The 23,575-nt window shown below is 37.0% G+C and overlaps 1 protein-coding gene across 2 annotated transcripts in view; it reads left to right on the forward strand.

Annotated features, from left to right (window-relative positions):
* The window catches only part of PTGFRN (prostaglandin F2 receptor inhibitor), a 112,698-nt gene that overhangs the window by 30,440 nt on the left and 58,683 nt on the right, over nt 1-23,575 (forward strand). For both annotated transcript variants that reach the window (XM_039359770.1, XM_039359771.1), the window contains exons 2-5: nt 3,349-3,726; nt 7,195-7,614; nt 11,444-11,827; nt 15,806-16,231. In XM_039359770.1, coding sequence (XP_039215704.1) covers nt 3,349-3,726; nt 7,195-7,614; nt 11,444-11,827; nt 15,806-16,231 — 1,608 coding nt within the window. The remainder of the gene's footprint in view (nt 1-3,348; nt 3,727-7,194; nt 7,615-11,443; nt 11,828-15,805; nt 16,232-23,575) is intronic.

A 23,575-nucleotide genomic window follows, 5' to 3' on the forward strand; every position in this document is an offset into this window, starting at 1 on the left:
TCACCAAGGTTGCTTTTTTTTTAACTACTAAACCAAACTGGTTCTTTCCATAATGCAAAATGGTAAAAATTGAGAAGAACAGACTTGGGGTTTTTTGGTCGGGAGGAGGGAATTTATCCCTTTCAGGCAAATAAAGCATTTGTTGCTGAATTCTTGGAATGCGAACGCTTGAAACTATTTTGTAAAGATACAGATAGTCCTCGACTTACAGGTATAACCACAATTGAATCTAAAATTTCTCTCGCTAAACAAGACAGTTGTTAAGTGAGTTTTGCTCCATTTTACAATTTTCCTTGCCACCGTTGTTAAGTGAATCGCTACAATTGTCAAATTAGTAATATGATTGTTAAATGAATCTGGCTTCTCTATTGATTTTGCTTGCAGAAAGTAACAAAAGGTGATCACATGACCTCAAGACACTGCAACTGTCATAAATACATGCCAGTTGCCAAGTGCCCAAATTGTGATCATGTGACCATGGGGATGCTGCAAAAGTTGTTTAGTGTGAAAAAACGGTCATACGTCACTTTTCTCAGTGCTGTTGCAACTTCAAACGGTCACTAAAGGAGTGGTTGTAAGTTGGGGATACCTGTATTCTGTATAAAAGAATATAGGTTCTTTTTATTCTCAGTGAACAAAGTTGTCTTTTCATTTCATGAGGCTGAAGAAATGGGTTGTCATATTGTCAGCATTTGGGATTCCTACTGGTATAACATTATGGAAAGCTAAGCCAAACATATATGCATTTATGATGGAATGGGATCACATGTTTAAATGATTTTATTTAAAAATTGAAACTGAACAAAGTCTCTGTAGCTGAAATACTTCTTTCCTTTTAAGGAAAAGGAAATAAAGGCAGTGTTTGATTAGTATTCTTAGGAAGTAAGAGAGTCAGCCAAAGTCACTTAATAGGTCTTGAAGATACTTAGTCTTCAGGAGAAGCAGATTACGTGGTAGAGACTGAGTTTTGTCTATCCTAGCTACCGTGTTTCTGGAAAGTAAGACTTACCCTGAAAATAAGCCCTAGCCTGATTTTTGGGGGCGGGCCTAATATAAGCCCTGCCTCCAAAATAAGCCCTAGTTTTAGGGTGAGGTGCACGTCTAAAAATCAAGCTAGGGTGGGGTGGAGCTTACCATTGTAGCCAGGCCTCCCATGGATCCACACTTGCCTCGCCATTCAAGGATTCAATCCATAGCTTGGTTCTTGGCTGAACAGGCCTTCCAGAAAGGCCTCTGACAGCGAAATGCAGGCCCGAGTCCATTCTTAGCTGCAGAATGAAGCTGCTTCTTCAGCCGCAGAAGAAGTGGGCCCGCAGGGTGGGGCTCCTGGTGTCGCTGCGAGGTGGGTGGAAAAGACACCCCCCCAAATAAGACCTGGTGCATCTTTTGGAGGCAAAAATAAATAAATACCGTATATGCCGGCGTATTAGGCGACCCGGCGTATAAGATGACCCCCGTCTTTATAGCCGGGCCGCATTCCTAGAACGTCGTCTTATACACCGGAAACTACCAGTATTTCCGGCGTATAAGACGACTCAGTGTATAAGACGACCCCCGTCTTTGGCGCCGATTTCAGCGCTTGCAGAAGTCGTCTTATACGCCGGCATTTACGGTAACTAAAAAATAAGACCGGGTCTTATTTTCGGGGAAACATAGTAGAAGTAGATATTTAAAATTTCTTTGGTGTCCAGCAAAGTTAATAAAAATTATGTACATTCCCTTCAGTTCTGTGACAAGTAAATCTTCCACTGTTTGATAGTTTTTGATATGGAATAAATATGAAAGAATAGCTCTTGAGCATTGGAGCAAAAGAAATTTTACATATGTTATTCTGGATTGTTGCCCTAAATCAGTGGTTCTCAACCTGTGGGTCGGGACCCCATTTGGGGTCGAACGATCATTTCACGGGGGTCGCCAAACAATGCAGTCCGCCATTTTCCCCCCTTTTCCTTAGCTGTGCTACTCCCTTTTATTCTATTGGCTTTTGAAAGCCAATAGAATAGACTCTCTTGAACAGAGTCTAATTCTGTTGGCTTTCAAAAGCCAATAAGAATTGTCCAGGCTGTCTCTGTCCTGCTGAGCCTGCCAAAAGTCCCACTCTGCAAATGGTGCTGCACCAGTTGAGTAGTCCTCGACTTACGACCGGTTGAGTAGTCCTCGACTTACGACCGGTTGGGGGTCGCGGCATTAAAAAGGTTGAGAACCACTGCCCTAAATGCAATTCTAAATTGATTTCAAAAGACAAGTTTCTCCAAATCTTAATCCAAAAAGCTTTTATATCTCTACAAGTCCAATTTATAGATGGCATTTGGACCCCCAAAAGTTGTCCCGCATGTATCCTAATTTACAGCCCAAATGTTGGGAGATGTGGAAGCTTAGATGCAACCTATTTTCATATTTGGTGGATTTGTAAAGATATAAAAGCTTTTTGGATTAAGATTTGGTGGAATATTTAAAAGATTTTTAAGAGAAAGATAAAGTTTACTCCGCAATTATTTTTGTTGGGTATTATTGTTGATTTTGATGTCAAAGAAATTGATTTGATGTTGAATCTTATAACAGCTGCAAGATTACTTGTGAGGCAATATTGGAAGAAAAACTCTTTGCCTACTGTGGAAGAATGGATAGTTAAGGTGTCTAATTTAGCAGAAATGGCGAAAATCTCCGCCTATTTGAAGGACCATTCACAAGAAAAATATATTTCGGTTTGGAGAAGATGGATTGATTATATTCAAAAGAAATATGACACTGAAAAGTATTATTTGCTTATGAATAGATTTTAGATTATTTTTAATAGTTCAATATGTTTGAATTTATATTATTTTTAGTATTATGGTTTAATTATATTATTATTTCTGTTTTTAATTTGTTAATACTTGTTTTGAAAAGGAGTTAAAGTGTATTATGGATTTGATTGATAGTATAGTAGGGTTATGTTAGTTAGATTATGTTTGTTTATTTTTTTTTACCCTGTAATCAGCTCTGGGAAGTGGGGGAGGGTGGGAGGGGTATGGGTTATAATGTATTGGATTTGTAAAACTTTTAATAAAAAAAAGACAAGTTTCTATCAGTTAAAGATGAAAGTACCTAGAATGAGTCATACATGTGTTAAGCATTGAAACCAAATTAAAGCTAAACAGTTTTGCAGTCTATATATCTTTATGCTCTTCTGCTTTAATTAATGCTGCAGCTGTAGATGTATAGTGTAACTGCCTATTTATAAACTTGAAAGTCTTAAAATGTAAGTTAAATTACCACAATGAAGGATTCCATCTTTCAGGATAACTTTTTCTGCTGCATTAGATAATTTAATATTTTAAATTCACATTTGGTTTTCTTCTCTTTCAGCTTCCTGCCATGGTCGTATTGTGAAGGTGCCTGAAGGACCATTAATACGAGTTGAGGGAACTAAAGTGGTGATTCCATGTAATGTTAGTCAGTATGGTGGACCTAGTGAGCAGAACTTTGATTGGGAGTTCTCGGCAAATCTTGGTCAGGATTCTAAGTTTGTACACATATTAAGCACATGGGACCCTTGGTTTATGTCTCCAGAATATCAAGATCGGGTTAATAGGGGAGAGATCACATTAAGGCGAGAAAGCAACAGTGCTGTGGAATTCGTGATTGGAAATATTCGTCCTGCTGATCAAGGGATTTACCGATGTACTACACCCAGCACAGACAGTGTCGTCCAGGGAAACTACAATGACGTAGTTGAAGTTAAAGGTACTTCAACAGGGTGAGGGGTATTTATATTGGTAGTGGTTTAGTGTAATTTTAAACATATTGTGTGGAATGTCTTGAGTAGAAAATATAAATGGTCTAAACTTGAAGAGATTTTAAATGTACATATGCTATATGCTTTATATATTTACGTGTCATTTTGCATGGAGATGGGAACAGAAAATCAGCAAGTAGATATTGTACCCTAAATTAACATATGTGACCAAGCCTCAAATCTGGCCATAGTTGAACCAGTGTACTTTTTTTCTGAAGGAATTTAAAGGATTTTGACTTAAACCAATTTTTTTCAAATATTTTCTTATTGGATTTATAGTTCTGTGGGAAAAAATATTTTATTTCTTTTGAATTTTGGCATTGAATGTTAACACGTGGGTCCTACTGATACAGTTTCAGGCAAAAGTTTAGGCACCCCTGGTCAAATTACATTTTCAAGGAGTACCAAAGTTAACAGAAGCTAATAACCTGGTCCAAAATTCTTGCAAATTTGAATGCATACTTAGTACTGCATATAAATTGTAAGTATGCAATCAAATTTGCAAAAAGATATTATGTTTAGCTTTAGGGTTGCCTAAAGAGGAGGTCCCCAACCTTTTGGTTACCAGGGACCGGTTCCGTGGAGAGAGGTTTTTTCTGTGGACTGGAGGATGCGTGGTTTTGTGTGCTGCCTGCATCCTGCGAATGGGGCTTTGCTTGTTTGTGCAGACCAGTTGCTGCCATGCCACAGCCCAGTGCTGTCCATGGACCGAGGGTTGGGGACCCCTGGCCTAAGGATTGAATGCAGCTATATGTATAAATGGAATCTGAATATAACCAAATATTATTCTGGTTTGATGTATCTCATAATCAAAGTAATACTTTATGTTTGTCAGTATGGAAAAGCTGTTGCCTCCTTAGATTCAGTAAATGTTTGTAATGCTTTCTGCAATTGATTATCTTCAATCATAGAATAGATATTTTGACCCATTCTTTCATGGCAAACCTCTTCAATCTGAGTTTATATCATGAACTGTTCATTTCAGATCCTTCCTATTTGTGTGGGATTCATGTCTAGGCTTGGCTGGCTCCCCTGAAACAGTGAATTTCCTGTAGACTTATTAGATAATTACTACATGGGCCACTTGTGTTTCAGCTGTCAGGCAAATGTTCTGTTATTTAGCTGTGGTATAATCAATACAAAACAGAATTCTTTCTTTCTTCAATGATGGAGATACATCTAGGTCTCAAGGCAGGAAAGGTTACCCAGACCATAACACTACTGCTCTAATGTTTAACAGTTGGTATGCTTTTCTTATTGTGGACTGCAGTTTTGATTTCTACTAAATGTAACAATATCCTCATAGTTGTAAGGTTCCATGTTTAATTCATTTGTCTAAAAAATATCTAGATGTCTTGGAGTCACCCAGGTCCTTTTTGGCATGCTTGAGAGGACTCTATCAGTGTTATTAGTGACATATGTTCTCTGCTTTGCATTCTTCCATGAATCTCATTTTATTCTGTTTTTCTGAAATCATGATTTTAGCAAAGGCAATAGAGATCTGCAAACCTGGATACTTTGACTTTCTGGATAATTTCATGTTGTGCTTTTGGATAATTTTGATGGGCATTCTTGAGAAAATTCGCTATTGTCCCAAATAGTTTCCATTTCAAATTTGTCCCTGCCATGTATTAATATAATTCCAGATGTTTACAAATTGTTTTTAAAGTGATAAGCATTTTTATAGATGTTTTCAGAAATATTTGAAGATAAATATTTACCTGGACATGTTAGGTCTCTAAAACAGTGGTCGCGAACCTATGGCACTGGTGCCAGAGGCGGCACTCAGAGCCCTCTCTGTGGGCACACGCGCCGTCGCCCCAGTCCTAGGCCTTCAGCTGGGTTTTATAAAACCTTTTCGCTTTAGGCCTCTGCTACTGTGTAAGAAAAAAAAAAGGTTCAATCAGTCAATTTCAACTTCTCGCAGGAAAAAAAAAGATCTTGCAAAGTTGGAATTGATTGATTGAACTTTTTAGTCCTACTCAGTCTGCAGTTACCACCGCAGCCACGCCCACCCAATGGGCCACATCCACCCAATGGACCACACCCACCTAATGGGTCTCACCCGGTGATGCATAAGTGGGTTTTGGGTTGCAGTTTGGGCACTCAGTCTCTAAAAGGTTTGCCATCACTGCTCTAGAATCTGTAAGAAACTCACTGGGATAAATTGAGCCAACACCTGTGAAATTTGTATAGGATAGGGCTGGCTCAAATTAGCCTCGAATGTTTTATGAAGCATTTGCACAATCCTAATTCTAATCTTAAATTATCCTTTAAACTGAATTGGTTGAACTAGAGAAACAATTTTTCTTTTTACACGGGCATGTAACTAAGAGATCTTTAAATGTTACAGAACATTCTTTTAATATAATTTTATTAAAAGTTTCTTATTTTAAAAAAGGAAGATAAAAACTAATACAACCTAATATAAAGTGAGAGGAAAAAAGAAAAAAAAAGAGAAATTGGAAAGGTAAAAGTGCCAAAAAGGAAAAAAATGAAAATAGAAAAAAAAAAATAGATATAACGAAATAGCTTCTAATCTTATTTGCAATTATAAGTACAATTATAAATTTCCCTTTAACTCTATGGTTACAATATAACTCTCTTTTTTCTATAATCTTTCCTGTCTAATATTAAAACCATAAATTCTTAAGTTCATTTTTTTCCTGCTTCACACAAAAAGTCATGAGGGATTTCCAATCAGTAATAAACATATTGTCTTTTCTCTGATCAAAAAAAATCTGTTTATCTATCTCAGCAAGTTCCACCTTTACTAACTAATCCTCCATTCCAGGTAGTGCCAGATCTTTCCATTTTTGTGTATACAAAAATCTGGTCTCAATTGTATATTAATCTTTAAACTTATTTTAATTATTTAAAATTATTGTTGAAAGTATTGTTTGAAACAAAAGCACTCTCGACAAGACATTCATTTTTATGACAGATTCTACAATATTTCCCCATCTTAATATGTCTTTTTAAAATTAATTTCATGTCTTAATGTAGTTGTTTTGAAAAAAATATCTACAGTTCATATTTATCATATTGTTAACCAGATATTTTACTTTTTTCTCAATCTTCAAACATATTTTGTTCATTAGTTCTACTTGATCTTTTATTTTCATAGTTTTGTTAACATGTTAGTTTTCTCTTTATTAATTTTGAAACTTAGTAATATCCAAATTCTTTTAAATTGTTGATTACTATTGCAATTCTGTTTAAAGGAACCAACACCCAAGCATCTGACATATTGCCTTAACTTATAAGTTTCTTTTTTAATCTTTATTTTCTCAAATTTGTATCTTATTTTATACCTCTTCAGTCTTCAAAACTAAAACAAACAAGAGAAGAGATAATGGGCATGGGAAAAGATTTATTATAATTGTGTGCTTTATGATCCTCTTTTTTCTAAATAGTGATTGCAGACGGGTTAACTGTTACTGGATCAAACTTGTATTCCTCATCAACTTGGAACGTATCAGAAGGAGATACATTTCAATTACGTTGTTCAGCTTCTACCAATTCTACCGAACACACCCATCTGCAAGTGTCTTGGGAGTTCAAGAGTGACCATGTTTGGCAAGAAATCCTTTCCCTGACACACGAGGGCAAGTTCCGGACTGGCTCAGAATACAGTGACCGCTATATCAGTGGGGATGTGCGCCTAGATGCAATGGCTAATGACATTTACAGCCTGTCTCTGTCCCAGACTCTTCCAACAGACGAAGGTGCTTATAGGTGTCAAGTGAGTGAGTGGGTTAAAGGTGCAGATGGTTCATGGCAAAAGATCCAAGAGAAGACTGCTGATATAGTAAATTTGGTGGTGAAACCAACATGTGAGTATGCAATATTCATTTTTATGGTAATATGATAGATTTGATGTGTAATGTATAGCTACAGCTTGAAAAACTGGCCTGATTAAGATACATTTATCACTGATTCATATGCATACGTACAGACACACATATTTAACTTATGACCACATTTTATTGTCCTATTTGCTGTTAAATTAGATTTTTATATTTTCCTATATGGGAATATATAAGAAAAGAATATAGGAAAATTTTACAAATTGTAATTTGCTATTAAACATTGGAACAGCACTGAAGTTGGAGAATCTTTTCCACAGCATAGGTTGAGGATTCCTACCTTGGGCAAGGGTTGGACTAGCAGATCTTTGACATTCCCTTCCAACTCTAGGTTTATAAAATCGTTTGAATTGGTATGACACAAATTCAAAATGTTGTGTTTGAATTTTATTCTATTTTTATCAAAATAAGCTACATAAAAGTTCAGTTGAGACCAATTTTATCATATTTTAAAAGCTGCAGGAGAATCATCACTGAACATTACTAGGCTTTATAGCTTCATGCTGAAAGAGTTCAGATTACCTTTTTATATCATACTTCATTGTTAAGCAAAAGTACTTGTATCTAAGCAGAAATTTTATGATTAACTGGTTTGGCTGCTTTGATGGATTTTTAATTTTTTGGATGATGTTTACTGTGGTGATATTTTAGTGATAACTTTACATTTTACAGTTTTAACTTTTGATTTTGTACTGAATTTCTTAATTTAATCATTCTTTTTGGTCAGGAGATTAGTGTTTACACCACTTTATTATTATTACTGCTTTAATAAAGGGCCAGTACAATGTTCCATTATTCATATAGCAATTCATAGAACAGCAGGCAAGTATTATTTTTTGAGGTGACCAATAAGCAAGATGGTTTCTTGACAAGTCAGATTATGACATATTTAGACATATGCACAGAAAATTATTGTAATATTTTAAATATAACAGAACATTTATAATTTGAAATATAGGTTTGGTTTTATAATGTTTGCAAAATTTCCGTTGCCTTTTTTGAGCACTTTCAGGTGCCTGCTAAAGTTTTAGGCACCTGATAAAATTCAATGTTTCTTGAATCACTAAATGAATAAAAACTGATACAGCCTCTACATTGTACAAGGGCAAACACAATCTTTTTTATGCAACTTGGAATGCATGCTTAGTATTTATATGCAGATAATTACAGATTAAAACCAAAAACAAAGAATATGACAGGAACAAACGCCTGAATACGTTTGTAGAAATAACAGTTCCATGACATTATGTTTGAACCTCTCCTCAGATTTTCAATAATATTCACATAATAAGGGACTATCCCTTACTTTCTGTAGTGGATTTTAGATTGTTGCTTTAATGAAATGGTAAACCATTGTTCAGTATTAATTTTTTCATTGAGAAATCTCAGGTTCTAAGATATGTTGGTATTTAATTGAATCAGTTGAATTATTTCTATCTGCACAGTATTTCATCAACTGCAAAACCATGCCCTAAGGCAGGGGTGTCAAACTCAATTTCATTGAGGGCTGCATCAGCATTGCAGTTGCCCTCGGGGGGGCTGGGTGGGTGTGGCCAGGATGGGTGTGGACTCCTGAGTGGGTGTGGATGGAGTAGGTGTGGCCTCCTGGGTGGGTGTGGCCAGCTCTACATCATTCACGTCAAAGGTGCCTGGGCAGTAGTGGGACAGATCTGAGGGTCTCTGGCAGAAGGGGGTGGAACCAGGGCAAGTGCCAAGGCAAGGTCCACTGGAGGAGCCTCACTGTTCCTCTCAGGCCATGGGGGGACTGGATGGTGGTACGGGCTGCCGGGAGCCCTGGACAGCAGAGGTCAAATGTCCAGCCTGGCCCTCGAGCACCTGTGGCACCAAGCCCAGACCCACGTCCCAAAGGGGGCACCCAGCTGCACTTACCTGCCGAAACCCCTCCCCCAGAGCCCATCAAGCCAGATATGTGAAGTAGATGAGGGCCATTTGCTGGCCACTTCCAGGTGATGGTATATTTCTTCATTCCTCACAAAGGGTGACACTTCCCCAGCATGCACCCAGAGGGTGGGGCCGACACAGCAGGGGCTGGTTCCTCGCTGTTTCCAGATGGCCTTCAGTTTCCAGACTGAATGTGTTTCAGCATAGATAGCCACCACAAAATTGTACATTGGCTCCCTCCCGGCCAGCCTGGGCCAGGGCCAAGGCAGTGGGGGCCGTTCCCTCACTGTTTCCACAATGGCTTCGCGGGCCACATGAAACCACTTTGTGGGCCGCATCCATCCGCCAGACCTTGTGTTTGACATGTCTGCCCTAAAGTTAACAGTTGGCAAGGTGGCCATTCAGTATTTTATTCTTTTTTTCCCCACCTGAATTTGTTATGGTTATGGCAAACTGTTCAATTTTTGTTTCATCAGGCTCATTGAAAATTGTATACTCTAAGCCATTGCTTTCAACCCATGTACGTATAACACTGGTGGTTCTTTGGCATCTGGCAGGTGATATGCATACAACGGGTTGAAAAGCACTGTAAAAAAAAGTGTAAAAAAGGATAAAAGTGTTGTGGGGGAATGAGCAAAAATGGTGACAGTGCTACACAGGTTTTTGGGAGAGTCAGCTGGAGCTGCTGTGTTGCCGGAGCTCTGCTGAGTGCCCAGGATTGGCGTGGGGCTCCAGCCGATCAGCACGGGGCGCCAGCTGATTGGCACTTTTGGAAGCAAAGTGCAGCCTGGGGGAGAAGAGTCAGCTGGAGTTGCACTGAAGAGAAGAGGAGGAGGGGGGGGGAGAGAGGAAAAGATATAAAAGGAAGAGGTTTTGGTGGGAAAGGGAGTAAAAAAAAAGACAATGAGGAAAGAGGAGGTGACGGAGAAAGAGAGTTGGGGAATAGGAGAGGCTGCTTTGAGGCAAGCAGAGGGAGAGAAGGGGATAGAATAGTGCGAGGATTAATGTCAGAGAAACAGGCACAAGTTTCCCATTAAAAGTGTGGTAAGCAGGTGTACAGATAGTCCTCAACCTATGAGCTCAAAATTTATGTTGCTAAGTTAGAAATTTGTTAAATGAGTTTTGTCCCATTTTATGACTTTTCTTGCCATATTTAAGTGAATCACTGCAGTTGTTAAATTAATAACACGGTTGTTAAGTGAATCTGGTTTCCCCATTGACTTTGCTTGTCAGAAGGTCATCAGGTTTTTGACACCTTGCTAGGTGACTGGTGGTATTCGAATATTGCCATACCCTAAAAATGAAAAGGTTGAAAAGCACTGCTCTAGACAAATTACTTTTGTTATGAAGTTACAGGAAAGGTTTCCGTCTGATATTTCTTCTTTGTGGATTATAGTAGTACTGGATTGTACTGTATTGGATTGCGCATGTCAAACACCATAGGAGAGTTGTGAGATTCTGTGAAAAAGTGACCGAATTTACAGTATGTAATTTAATGAAGTATCATATGTTGAAAAGACATCTGAAGAGTAGCTTACATTTAAAATATCTTTAAGATAGACCAGTTTTTATTTCAGCTGAAAAATATTTATGCTCGGAGTATCAGAGTATAAGAGGAAAAATGGTGGCATTAACTGCAAGAAAACTGAAGCTGTATTGTATATTTGCATAAACTTATTATACAAGTAGAAACCAGTTGGATAGATTAGTGCTTTAACTGTGTTACTCAGCAATACACATGTTTGCCCATGAATACTAATGTATATGCAGCTAATTATATGCAATTGTACAAGCTGACAGGATTACAGTTGATGAACTACAAGTCAAGTAATACTTGGAAGTTAACAATAATCCTTGATCTTATTTCCTTCATCCCTCACTCCCAATTCTGCAGCTTTAGATCTGTTCATCACCAGAAACAATATATCTGTAATGGAACGAGAATCCCTTGAACTTACTTGCAACATCACAACGGACAGAAGTGGTATTTTCCAAACAGAAATCACATGGTACTTCAATGAATCTCCAGATGGCACCATGGCAGAGGCTCAGGTTTTTCTGAATGCTGACCGTGATTTAGTAATTAGTGACTCCACCTTTATCAGCCCTAGCCATGTAGATCGAAGTAATTACAATCTGTTGATACGTGATGTAGGCACTGAAAACTCTGGTTACTACTACTGTCAAGCAGCTCTGTGGGTGCCACAACACAATGGCAGCTGGCACAAGGTAGCAGAGAAGATATCCATACCAGTCACTGTGGAAGTTGTGACATTGGGTGAGTAATTGGTTATTAAGGTAAACAGGCTTTTGAATTAAGCTGAGCTACTGATGATTATGTGGACACTTTTGTGCAGTTGTAACTTCTGTGGATAAATATGACAGAGTTTTAAAAAGATAGAGGCCATTCAGTGGTGACATTTTTTTCCCCAAGGTTTAGATTGAAAAAAGTTGTTCATATCAAAATCATGAATGTTTTAACAAATATTTGAAGATAAGTACCTTTGCTTTGCTTGCATCTGATTGATTATGTCTATTTTAATTTGGTATTGATTTTTTTAATGAATGTTATGTGGAATTATGGGTTTTGTTGTATTTTTACTGTTTTATATTTTGAAAACTTCTTAGAGATTTCAGTTTGGAGATGTTAGATGAGAGATCTCAAAATAATCAATTGTAATGTTTTAAACTACTAAATTTTTCTATCAGTTCATGTTCAGTAAATGATCACTTTTAAGTATTGCTATGATATAGAAAGCAGAACTTACAAACATCTAAATTACATTTTCACAGTTTCACGATCAGATCTCAACTGGTACAGTCAGTTGTTTGTCTTGACACTTTCCTTCTAACTTGCTTATTTGTTATTTTATCTTTGGATAATGAAACTGTAAGAAGAGGCAGATACTATTTTTCAAATTTATGCTCCATTAAAGTTTTCATCTTGGAATGAAACATCAACTTTTGAATTCAAATAATTCTTGAGATTTGTTTCTATATTTGATGAAACAGAAATGCGAAATGATATCATACAATATAAAAAGAGAACTGGGTGAATATCAGACTACTTTAGACAAAGTTTTCTAATTTCAGTATTTTTCTGTAACTATATAAATATTGTGCTGTTGATACTTTTTATTCTACTTTCTGAACTGGACCCTTAAGCTGCTGAGATACTTGTCTGCAAATGTACTAAAAAAAATTAACGTTTAACATTTAAGCATAAGCACAATGGAACAATCTGCCTCCAGAAGTGGTGAATGCTCCAACACTGGAAGTTTTTAAGAAGAGACTGGACAGCCATCTGTCCAAAATGGTGTAGGGTTTCCTGCCTGAGCAGGGGGTTGGACTCGATGACCTCCAAGGTCCCTTCCATCATCATCATCATTATTATTATTACATATTCGTGAAGATCCATGTGGTTAAATAAAGTTTTTCTTGATATACCGGGATCTTTTCTAGAATAATTAAAAAATCAAGTTTCTTCATGTTTTATTTTTCAGTTAGAATCCCAATAATTCTGGATAGGTTTTGAAACAGTAAAAGGGCAAAGCTGGAATAGTTGTTGTATTTAATGCCCAAGTTACCTTAAGTATAGTCCAGTAGAATTTGTGTAACTGATTGTATTTACCTGCAAGAATATCTCGTTTAAGTTCACTGAGATTTGGGGTGCTAAATTGTAATATTGTTGATTCTGATTTAGCATGGCATGTGATGAACTCATCTAGGGTTTGTATGCTGTTTCTTCCTTCTAAGAATAGCTTTGCATCTAATATTACCATCATTATGTTGCAGTGATTAAGATTTTGGGCTAAGAGTGAGTTGAGACACAGGTTCAAGCATGTGGGAAAATTGGTTGATGGAGTGTTATATAGATGGAGTAATAGATATGTTATTTCCCACTCCTGAAAGGCAGGAAAGATGCAAATAAAAATGCCAAAATAAACTGGCACAATAATGTATTATATTGTATATAATAGGTTTAAGATTAGTAAAACAAAAATGACTTAAACAACTATCAGTTATTTAAAACTTGGGGGTTTTTTCTGCTTTTTTATTTTTTTAATATATGTTGTTTTCTTATAACTTTTTTAATTGTAAGCTTCCCAGAATTACTGTGTATTCTGTGATTCACCTGGACCTTGAAATTGAAATTATAAATTTGAAAAAGATCCAGAAATGAAAATGACCCCATTATCCTCCTTTTTTATTTACCTGGAGATAAGAGAATAAGCTAGTGCCTTTTTTCTCAAACATAAGGCATACTTCACCACTAAGTATAAGAGTACCTAGAGGTTGTAATATGAAGAGTTTAAATTCATCTTCTCTGCTGGCTAATCCAATTGACTACATGCTAGGCAGATTTAAAGAAGTACAACTATTTTACAGTATAGTTCCCTTTCAGATATTATCTTGTAGTCTCCTTACTCTCAAGTTGGCTTAAACAGGAGACATCTATTCTGCTTTTGAAAAGTTGTCTATAGCCAGTGGGAATTTCTGCTTCTTTATATTACTTGGGTTAGGTGAAGGTAAAGGATAAAGCTATTTTTAATGACCTTGTATTGCCTGGGGGAGTAAAGTGGGAGAAGAATTCTCATCATCAGAGATACATAAATTGTATCCAAATTTCATCAGCAGCCTCCTGCTCTTCCTTGATAGACGTCTGAGAGCTTGGCAGGGTATTAATTCATTGAACTGTCAGCAAGGCTGTTCTTTGACAGTTGACAGAGTGCAGGAATGAGGCTTATCCAGCAAGCTTTTATTCCTTCCTTCTAAATCCTCAGTTAGAGACTCAGTGTCAAGAGCATAGCTGGAACACTATTCTCAAAGTCAAAATTTTACCTAGCAATCCACTTCTACAGACTTCGCAAATATTTGTGGAGTTGGCTAAAACTTCATTTCCCTATAACTTTATTCTCATTCTTATCAGAGCAGAAAACAGTTATTTAACAGGTTTAGTAAACTCTAGCATTGTCTGCAAGAACTCTAGTGATTTATACGAGAGCCACATATATATTTATCCACTTTAATATCTGAATATATCTTCTAAGAATAGGAGAAAATCAAAATTACATATGATCATGATATCAGACTTAGTTCAACTTTAAAAGTTGTTAGATTCACGTAGTGCAACTTGATGTCACTTCAGAGCTATTTAGCATCAAGAATAAGTCAGAGTGTGTGACTGTCTAACATTTATTTGTTTGGTTGATATTTTCACCTGTTAATAGGGCATTGAAAGTAAACAGCAACAATTAAAACTGTGCAAAAAAAAAAAATCTGGTATACTTGGGTATAATCATCCAAAATGTTGATTTCTTGCCTTACATATATCATAAAATGCACAGGAAAACAGGTTTCTCAGTTTGAAATGTGAAGTTCAGAATGCTTTGAATTTTAGGAAAAGTCTTTGCATATATTGAATCAATATCTTTATTGAGTCAGTTGAGGGTTTATGACATAGTGTTCAAGACTTAAACTTCTGTAACAAACTTCATCACTATTCTTTAATTAATTGAAAACTAAAAATGTATACACAGGTGGCTTAATAAAAATGTTTTATTTTTATCTTCTCTAGACCAACATAAAATGATGCTCTATGTATTCGTGTGTGATTATTTTACCAGTTTAACAAAACTGTACTACACAATCTGCCTTTTGTTATTTTCCTAGCAAATACAGATAGTCTTCGACTTATAATAATTCATTTAGTGACTGTTCAAAGTTATACTGAAAAAATTACTTATGACCATTTTTCTCAGTTACAACCTTTGTAGTATCCTCATGATCATGAGATCAAAATTCAGATGCTTGGCAACTGGTTCATACTTATGACTGTTGCTTTGTCCCAAGGTCATGTGATCACCTTTTACAACCTTTTGACAAGCAAAGTCAATGGGGAAGCCAGATTCACTTAACAACCGAATTACTAACTTATCAACTACAGTGATTCATTTAACAACTGTGGCAAGAAAGATAAAATGGGGCAAAACTCACTTAACATATGTCTTAAAAACAGAAATTTGGGCTCAGTTGTGGTCATAAGTCAAGGACTAGCTGTAATGCCATGAAAAATTAGATATAATTAGCTGATAGGACAATCCACATCCCTTGCCATGACTGGTAAAATACTAAAGAAGCTTTGCAATTTAAAATCATGATGTATGTGAAAATATAATCTATATTTGGGATTGGTTCTATTTCATACTTTTAATTGTTACTTTGACTTTCTTTTTGTTTTCCAAAACCTATATAGAACCAAATTACTACGTGTTTTTGAACGCTTCTAAAACACCGCTGTTTGCTGAGGATCCGACAGAGCTTGAATGTAGGATCATGGAGGTACGGAATGCGGAGACAAATGTTTATTTCACTGTGTCCTGGTACTATAGGATGCCCACACGCAGTGATGAAGTGGTAGAATATGAACTTCTGGCCACTATGGATGCAGACTGGACACTGGTACTTGGGGAAAAAAGCAAACAACGTGCTCAGAATGGGGAAATTATTTTCTCTAAACCAAAGGTAGACACCTTCCGTTTACGAATCCAATGGACTTCTGAAACCGACAGAGGAGAATATTATTGTGTAATTTCTTCATGGAGCAGACAGCGCAACAACAGCTGGATAAAGATCAAGGATGTGGCTTCTACGCCTGTAAGCATTTTATGGTCTACACAAGGTAGGATTTCTGCAATTCTGACTGTATGTATGTATGTATGTATGTATGTATGTATGTATGTATGTATAAGGTTTTTAATAAGTTGTACATGCATTCCCCACAGCCAGCTTTGAAATGTAGAAAGCAGAACAGCCAAATGTACAAATGACAGTAGGGTGACCTTTAATAAGAATAATAAATAGCTACCAGTATAAGGTTAAGATACATTTATTAGGAGAAGAGATATATGTACTACAAGCCTTATTTCTTTAAACATTTTGCCAAGAAGCAGCCTGAAGTAGATCTAAGGAGAATGTGTACCCCAGAGGACATAGTGGCCTTGAAGTAATTTTTGTGTCCTTCGTGTTACAAAGAATGGGACAAGACAATAAAAGCATGTTCTTTTTAAATATCAAAAGGCATGATTCATTCAGCAGACTGAATGCATAGGATGAAGTTTGTAGCTTTTTAAACATTGAGAAAATAATGTTGATAACAGTTAAAAAAATTATAATGTATTCAATTGTAATCCTTTGAAACGTCTCAAGACTCTCAATTGTTTTGCTTCAAAAGACTAATACAGATATTAGGCCTTCAACTTTTAAAACATTAAATTTGATTATTTAAAGTGTGAAAAACCTGAAAGTGAAGGTTTAAATTCAAGAGCTAAAATAAATTTAATTTTGTTGCAGATTCTTGAAAAGATGTGAGAAATAAAACTCCTTTGCCTAGCACTAAAATTATAACTTAGCCCGTTATGTGATTGGTCTTATTTCAGCTGGTCTGATAAAATGTTAACTGAGTTAACTGAAAAAAAGTGGTCATGTTTTCCAGGTAGTCTTATTATCTACGAGTATCTTATTGAATATACAACTTATAAGCCATTTTTTATTTCAGAGTAGGTACAATCTTCTCATAAAAAAATAAAAAGAATATTTTTATTCAGTAGTCTCTGATTGCTGTCTGTAATCTATGCAAATAACTTAAGAGTAAGACTTTAAGAGAGTTGACACTAAATTAAACAATCCATTTTAAGGCAGCTGACATTCTAATGCATTTGGTTAGTCAGCAATTAAAAAGAAGATGTAGATATTTCTTTATTCATGATGGATACTTCTACATCATGGGTGTCAAACTTGCAACGTCATGTGCCATGCCATGCCATATCATGACTTTTTTCCCCATTGCTGGCAGTGGGGTGGGCGCAGTTTTTGCCCGATGCATCTGTCCTGCAGGCTGGCAGTTTGATTTGAAAATATTGTAGAGCTCCCTGATCCCACCAGTTCGTTGTTCTTTGCTGCAACTCTTGACTCCACTTTTGCAGAGATCCATCATTCACCATTCCTCCCCTCTAATGTGTCTTTGGAAGTGTTAATGAGCTGAGCAGATTTATTTTATTGTCATCTGTGGTGTAGTCAGAGAAAATAGTATTGTCTTTTGCAATGTTTTTGACAACTTGGAACTTAGGTTGCTGAATTTTCTCACTGGAGAGAATTTCTGATTCATCTCACATCAAGGCATCTGGCTTTGATTAACTTAGTATATTTCCTTAGCAGAGAATAAAGCTCGATCAGTTTGCAGTTCAATAGCTGAGTTCTCATGGAATCAAACAACACAGCATACAGTGGGGAAAAAAAGTATTTAGTCAGCCACCAATTGTGCAAGTCTCCCACTTAAAAAGATGAGAGATATATAACAAAGTATTGAGATGAACTTTTGATATTGACCAAATACTTATTTTCCACCATAATTTGCAAATAAATTATTTCCAAATCAGACAATGTGATTGTTTGGATTTGTTTTCTCATTTTGTCTCTCATAGTTGAGGTCTACCTATGATGACAATTACAGGCCTCTCTCATCTTTTTAAGTGGGAGAACTTGCACAATTGGTGGCTGACTAAATACTTTTTTGGCCCACTGTATATAATGCTAGCAATGTACATTTCTTCTATAGATTGAGGGTGAGGAACTTTTTTAAACTAGAAACTAGAGCAGCGATTGAAATTCTTTGCTCCTTATTCCAAGTATTTTGATATCAGTGCTAGTGAGAATCTCTGTGTCGAAGTACTTCTGGAGACTTGAAGAGTGAAAATAGTGATGATGTAGAAAGGGACTAATTTCAGAAGTTGAATATCAGCCATTCCATGTATATTCAGGTTTCACATGTACGTAAACGAACTTAAGTGCTATTTTTTCATTAACTGATAACAGAAATAGTTTTGAGGAGTTGGGTATATCTTCCAAAGTTGCTAGATGTCCCAATTTATGTTCTTTTGAGTTGAAATAAAAATAATAACCTAATAACCAAAAAAATACAACAAATTCTTGGCTCCTATCTTATGGTCCTTTCATTGAGCTCTCCATACTTTCTAGTCCTCATTCACTTCTTTATTGATGTTTTTCTTTCTTGGCATTGGTCATATGTGTGCTGGAAGAGCTTCATTCATAGTTCCTTATGAGGAATAGATAGCCTTTCATAGTTAGAAACATCTTTATCATATGTTACTTGGTTTTTAGCAGTGGAAGATGCTAAGGCTCCCTTTGTGGAAGGGAATTTTTTCTCTAATAAATCATAAATATTGATACTGTAGCATTCTAGAACACCATGGCTGATTTCAGCTGTTTAACAGTCTACTGTACTTTGATATTGACCAGAACCGACTAATCAGTGTCTTTAAAAAAGACACACAGAAAAACATATCTAAGTCCAGGAATTTCAGTTCCATCCAGTCTCCATATGCATAAAGTTATCTGTAATTTCTACCTTTAGGAGTATTTATTAAACAGTTTTGTGGACAAACTGCAGTCTTCTGAAAATCAACACTAATTCTCCAAGTGTGTCCTGATATACTTTCCATCTGCCTTTGTTTTTTGAACAAGGATGGGTGGAGATAGCTCAGTAACTAGTAGTAAAACCCTATTTAATGCCTGATTAATAATGGTTCATAAAAATTGGAGCTTTCATACTGGATTCTGTTATGTTTCTGTGGCACAGACAACCATCCATATGTCCCTGTTTGTCACATCGCTCTTTGAGTAAGGAGTTTTACCCCTCAGCTTTCAGAAGAATAGGTTGTCCCAATTTTGAAATGCAGTCTCTCAGTAAAACATGCCCTTTTATTTTCTCCAATCATATCACTTTGGATTGTGTATCACATCTTAAGAGCAAGCCTGAGGCAAGGGCTGCATTATTATTGCTCCTACAATTTATTTTGAGAGAATAACAACTAGTGTTTAATAAGAGGTCAGAGCAGTTGATATTTAGAGCACAATAAAGTTTAGAAAGGAAAAGAAAAACTACAGTTTGTAACTACATTTCCGGTTTTTAGTAATTACCATTACACAAAAGTAGAAAATTAGGATAAAGTTGTGCATCACAAATTATTTTTGGATGTACATTGTTCTGAAGCAGCAGCTGAGTGTTACATAGTAATGCAAGACACGTGCTTAAAGTACTGCAGCGTGTTCATATGACTAAGTGCACAAAACAAGTAATCCACCATAAAACAAAATATTTATAGACACTTGCACATATAAACTCTTTTTTTCCTCTCCTTCTTTGTGCCTTTCTCCAACAGAAAAAATACAGTAGGGAAGAACCCTGCTTTCCATAGAAAATGATCATCTTTCAGTTATTTTTTTGTCACAGGCCTCAACATGGTGGCACGAGTCCAGTGGCATGAAAAGAGATGGTGGGGAGAAGGCATATTGCATGAAAGGATCTGGGATTTCTCTGAATTAGTTTCTCTCAACTTGTTATTAACTGGAGAATTCTTGGGAAAATCCAAAACAGATATACACTACTGCTTTTCTTGAATGGGCAAATGAATTAGGTCAGGGCTTTTCAACCAGTGATATGGCAGGTGGTACATGACCATCCTAGAAAAGTGGTAGCGGGAGAGAGGAATAAGCTGAACCAGTGGCAGCACCACACAAGCCTGAGAGAGATGGATGGAGCTGCAAAGCTGTCAGGGCTCAGCGGAAGCGCCAGGATCAGTACCGCTTTCTAGATGATTGGCGCTTCTTCAGGGCTGTCAGGGCTCAGTGGAAGTGCCAGGATTAGCTCCAAGCTCCAGCTGGAGCTTGGCACTGATCCTGGTGCTTCTGCTGAGTCCTGAAGAAGCACTAATCAGCTGGAAAGCAGCACTGATCCTGGTGCTTCTGCTGAGCCCAGAAGAAGTGCCGATCAGCTGGAATGCTGCAGCATCTCGAAGGTCTTATGATTACATTCAGATGCTTGGCAACTGATTCATATTTATGATGGTCACAGTGTCCCAGGGTCATGTGAAGTGACCATAACCTGCTGCAACCACCCAGCAGACGGGGGGAATAAAAACCAAACACCCCACCCCCACCCCACCTCCGCTGCCAATCCTCAACAGAAATGCTCACAACAATGAAAACCTCAGACAGGAGGAAGAGCGCCGCCGGGCAGGCAGGCAGGCAGGCAGGCAGGCAGTGTCTTGCTCAGTTGTGGCTTGGGCCACTGTAACTTTGAACAGTCATTAAGTGAACTGTTGTAAGTCGAGGACTACCTGTACTTTATTACTTTTCCCCCCCCTTTTTTTGGGTCATCAAGTTTTTGCACCTTGCTAGGCAATTGGTGGTACTTGGATATTGCCATTTCCTAAAAGTGGTACAATGGGTTAAAAGGTTGAAAAGCCCTGGATTAGGTGATGTTTCCCCACAACTCATGTTGGAAGACTCTTGTCCATCTTGTATGATTCAAGCTCTGGTAGACAAAGCAGGGATAGTTTCCAGTATAAGCTCAAGCCAATTGCATGTTGCTTCCTTTAAGTCTTTAAACTGGAGACATAATTGTTTTGTAATACAATTTCAAGGAGTGTTTCTTTTGAAGCTTTGTACAAAAAAAGCGCTTTTTTGTCAATAATCTAAATCACAATCACATGACTGTGAGGTACTCCAACAGCTGTAACTTTACCCACTGGTCAGTAAGTCCTTTCGTTCACTGCTGTTGTAATTTTGAATGGTCACTGAATGAATGATTGTTAATTGAGGACTACCTGTACTACTCTTTTACTACAATTAACAAAAGTACCGTTTAACACAGTGATATACATGTTGTTTTTTCAATTGATGAAATATACTAAAATAATTAAATTGGAATACCCTGGAGCTCCCTGAATTTAAAGGAATTTCCCTGAATTGCAGGAGTGGAATTAATAATCTGAAGTTTGCCTTCCCTGTTATAATTCTTCCAATATTTGTGCCACAGACTCCAATTTTGATTCACTGTCTAAATATCTATCTGACCTGTATTGCCATCTTTTCTTATCCATGTATACCAGTGATAGTAGTTTTATTTCTGAAGTCTAGAAATTCAAATGCTGGATGATTTCCATATATAATTTAAAATTGTTAAATTTCAGGTGTTTGCTAGAATATTTCACTGTAGAAATCACTGTACGCTTATAGTATACATCGTAATATAAAACCTCAAAGTTTGTGAGACAATGGGAGAGACCCGAACTCAGTGAGTTTTTTCATCTCTAAGAACATGTAACACTTTTTATATCCAGGGAGTTAAATATTTGAAGATGGGTAGTATTGCTAGAAAAGGACAACATGTTGTATCCACAGGTTCTACAATGTGAGAAAGGTGCAGAGTGCCCAAAAAGAAATAATGAAATTAATTCTTAAATTCAAAGTTATGTAATAGTACTTACTGGTTTTAGGGTTCTTCTCTCCTTTCCCTGAGTTATTTGATCACAAATCTTAATATCTTTTATAAACTTGCATGTTTCAGTAGCAATTCCTCAATATGTCATGTTGTAAAGTGATTACAGGCAGTTTAATCTGAACCAGTTACATTATCTGTGCCTTCAGATAATACATTGAGAATCCTGAAGTAACTGAGAGAGTGGGTCTTAATGTTTAAAAAGACTTAAAGGCAGCTAGTTAAAATGCAAATCTTGACTAAACTATTCCCATTTAATCTGAAGATTTGCATCTTGAATGAACTAATTTTGACACTTATCTGATTTTATGCTCCAGTGCAGGCTTTTAAACACATTAGCAATGGTAGTTGAATTTCTGAGACATTGTATGGGGATATCTGCCTGATTGTATTCCGAATGACTGTGAAATGATAACCAAAATCACAATTTGCAAGCTTTTGAATTCCTCAGAACTCTTTGTGAGGCAAAAAAAGCATTGGGGACAAGAAAGACACAAGAAAATCTAAGGATCTAAGTTATGTAGAACTTTACATGTAATGTAACTAGCATCTGGACCTGCTCCCAGAAGATTACTAAAATCCATGCAGTTATCAGAATTCTGCAGCTTGATGTAGAGCATGTTACAGAAATCTAAATGAGACATGAAAAGATCATCACTGGATACCAGTAAAGCTTCTTATTCAGGAAAGGCTGCACTGGTAACCCACTAGGCTATGCAAAAGCTTTTGGCCATAGTTTCAATCTCTTCTTTCATCAAATCCATTAAAAGCTCCATATCATTTTCATACTGTTTATTGAGAACAAGCTTATTTAGAATTAAAAGGGCTTAATCTGAAATTCAGGGGCTTCTTAATCAACAGATGACCTATATTGCTAGAACCTAGCCTAAACTTGTGTCTCTTCATCTATACCAGAGGTTAGCAACCTTAAATACTCAAAGAGCCTCTTGGACCCATTTCCCACAGAAAAACCACTGGGAGCCACAAAACTTGCATGCGTGCATACACACACCAGAGGGGGGGCTTGATTGAAGAGTTTAATTAAAAAGAAATAGAAGCTGCTGTGCATGAGTTCTCTCTCCCTCTCCCTCCCTCTCTCCCCCCCTCTCCCTCTCTCTTTTTCTCTCTCTCTCGCAGCAAAGGCAGGAACCCCGCCCAATAAGCTTGTCAGCTTGTTGGAGAACAGCGTGAGGCCACTCTCTTTTTTACACACACACACACACACATACACACAGAGAGAGAGAGAGAGAGAGAGACAGAGACAGAGAGAGAAGGGAAGTGCAAGTGCCCCTCTCTGTCTCTCTCTCTCTGCAAATGTCAGAGGAGGACTGGGAGCCGCAGGAGAAGGCTCAAAGAGCCACATGCAGCTTCAGAACCACGGGTTGATGACATGTGCCCTAGAGCTTTGGGGAAAGTTATCTGTTATATTAATCAGTGCTTTCAATTCGTGTTTTGCTGCCTCAGCCATCTGGTCCAGATGAGGAGAGAATAGAGAGAATAAGCTGCGAAGTAAGATGCAAGTTGAAAAGCCATGGAAAGCAATACAGGGCTTCCTTTCTCAGCTGAGGTGCACTCGTAAGTGGGTCGGGTGAGTTGTATTTGAACATAAAGTAGCTTATATGTAAGCAGGAGGAAGCTTTTATTTCCAGTGGAAGCCATAAGCTT

This window comes from Crotalus tigris, unplaced genomic scaffold, assembly GCF_016545835.1.
Source record: "Crotalus tigris isolate CLP2741 ecotype Arizona unplaced genomic scaffold, ASM1654583v1 scf7180000019120.420415, whole genome shotgun sequence".
Classification (NCBI taxonomy): domain Eukaryota; kingdom Metazoa; phylum Chordata; class Lepidosauria; order Squamata; family Viperidae; genus Crotalus; species Crotalus tigris.